The sequence below is a fragment of the Etheostoma spectabile genome, chromosome 21 (genome assembly GCF_008692095.1).
Source record: "Etheostoma spectabile isolate EspeVRDwgs_2016 chromosome 21, UIUC_Espe_1.0, whole genome shotgun sequence".
Classification (NCBI taxonomy): domain Eukaryota; kingdom Metazoa; phylum Chordata; class Actinopteri; order Perciformes; family Percidae; genus Etheostoma; species Etheostoma spectabile.
The window spans coordinates 21,689,382-21,691,495 of NC_045753.1; the positions used below are offsets into that span (position 1 = coordinate 21,689,382).

The following is a 2,114-nucleotide window of genomic DNA, read 5'->3' on the forward strand; positions in this document are numbered from 1 at the left end:
TTTGCTGCGTTTTGATGCCTAATGTGAGAGAGATTGCTTAACAACAACAAGTCTCCGGCAGCAGTGGCTAATGAGGCGATGCATGTCTGAACATGCACACCTGGGTACAGACAGTATACTTGTAGCCTGCAGTGTACGCACACTTGAACGTTCAACCGTAAAAAGCAGGTAATCAGGAACAGGAATTGCTCTGTTTTTATTCCCATGTTTTTTTTCAAGGTGTGCATGAGATTTGTTTATAAAGATCTTATCGATGTCAACCCTTTTTATTTATCCTTGTCTTTTATTCAATCTGACAGGACTTGGAACAGGAAAAATAGAATTTTGCCATGCTTGTTGTATTTAAAGATGCCATGTGTGGGATGTTCTCTGACCAATTCTTTTCCTGATGGACAGATTCAATGCTCAAATGAAAAATGCCACTTGTTGTTTTAAAGCAGTAGCGTCACTGATGTTCTCATTTGGTTGAATTTGGGTTCTGCACTCCATTCCCTCTAAATCCCTGAGGTAGACTGGTAAGCCATGCAGCTAAAGAGTTGGCCGACAAATGAAGCAGAGTTGTAGAAAGCTGTTCATAGTATTTAGTATTGATCTCATTTAATATGGCAGTTGAAGCACCAGAGAAAACCCTATATGCGTCATCTTTACCATGGTTCTACTTAGAAATCTTAAGTCCCAGAGCTAAAACATGGAACCGGTGTTACTGATGGGAGTGACCTACTTTGTGGTTTGCTCCTTTTTATTTGCTTTGTAGGAGATCCTGTAGATTTCAACACTTGACTTCCTCGATTCAGTTTAAACAAGCCTGGTCCTATTAAGTCAAATCCACCGTTCCCCGCCATTGATTTTCCACCAGCATGTTTGCTTCCTGTGGTCAAGTCTTTGCACTTGTATTCAATGACTTTCTGCTGGTTATCTTTTTCTGTCTGTGGCAGCTTTGCGCTTTTGAAATTATCATAAATTTGTTTTTGTGGACCATTCATTTTATTTCTGTGTAATTACTTTAACTAATTTTTCCGTTTGCCCCTTTGGGTTTCAATGCTGGCATTTTTGCAGGTCTTGAAAACAGTTTATATTGCATTTTATAGATGTAATGACTTAAAACATCACACGTTTCTATGTACCCTTAAACCTTTTGAAATAGGTTTTATAACTGCTATGTTCTCTTGTTGTATTACATTAAATTTGGGTTGGCCTAGTGGTCTCAGTGAGCCATGTAATTGTGCTACCATGACATGCTGAGTTTAAATCTCCCCAAGGAACTTGATGTCGTCCCCACTGTATACCATATTATGTGGTCTATTAAAGTCAGGGTTACACAGACCATACTTAGATTAGTCTAGATGAACTGTTTGGAGCTATGTCTAATTAATGAAACTCCAAAATAATATATAGAGAAGAAGAAATTTGAGTTGCATGAACCTGTACACCCCCTGTGCTCTTTGATTGGTTGTCAACCTCTTATTTAATTTATTTTGTTCCCCTGCCTCTGTTTTCCCACTGTGAGTTACCCAGTTTTTGCCTCAACTTTCAGTCTAAGGCCAATTCTATCTCTGTGCTCTGCTCTCGTGTCTCTCTAGCTGGTCAGCATAGGCTCATCTTACAACTACGGAAACGAAGACCAAGCTGAGTTCCTGTGTGTAGTATCCAAGGAGCTGCACAATCAATCATACGGGACAAACAGTGAGCCCAGTGAGAAGGCCAAGGTAAGTGTGTGTGAGTGGGCGGAGAAGCTAGGTTGAAAATCCATCCTCAGCAAACACTTGTGAATGATGGCCTGTGCTGGATGTTTTAAATGAATCGCATTTATGAACATGCCAACGGGACTGAAAGCACCTCTAGTTTATTGATGAGAAAGCACTATGAAAGAGAACATTGTGAATATTCAGTCCCACAGTTAAAAAACAGCCTGCCTGTAAAACCACACGTGATCAGAAGAAGATAACATGTATAAATTAAAGCAAAGCAGACATAACTTTGACCTTTTGTAACTCTATACTCTAGATTCAAGCATGCAAAACTTTAATTTTGACGCTGACGACTAGACCACACAAAGGTCTCTCTTAACAGCGTTTCTACTTGTTAGATTTGACCTCAAATACAATTTAAAAAAA

General features: G+C 39.3%; 1 protein-coding gene across 2 annotated transcripts in view; it reads left to right on the forward strand.

Annotated features, from left to right (window-relative positions):
* kctd5b (potassium channel tetramerization domain containing 5b) overlaps positions 1 to 2,114 on the forward strand; it is a 15,208-nt gene that overhangs the window by 11,289 nt on the left and 1,805 nt on the right. For both annotated transcript variants that reach the window (XM_032502603.1, XM_032502604.1), the window contains one exon: positions 1,581 to 1,706. In XM_032502603.1, the coding sequence (XP_032358494.1) occupies positions 1,581 to 1,706 (126 nt within the window). The remainder of the gene's footprint in view (positions 1 to 1,580; positions 1,707 to 2,114) is intronic.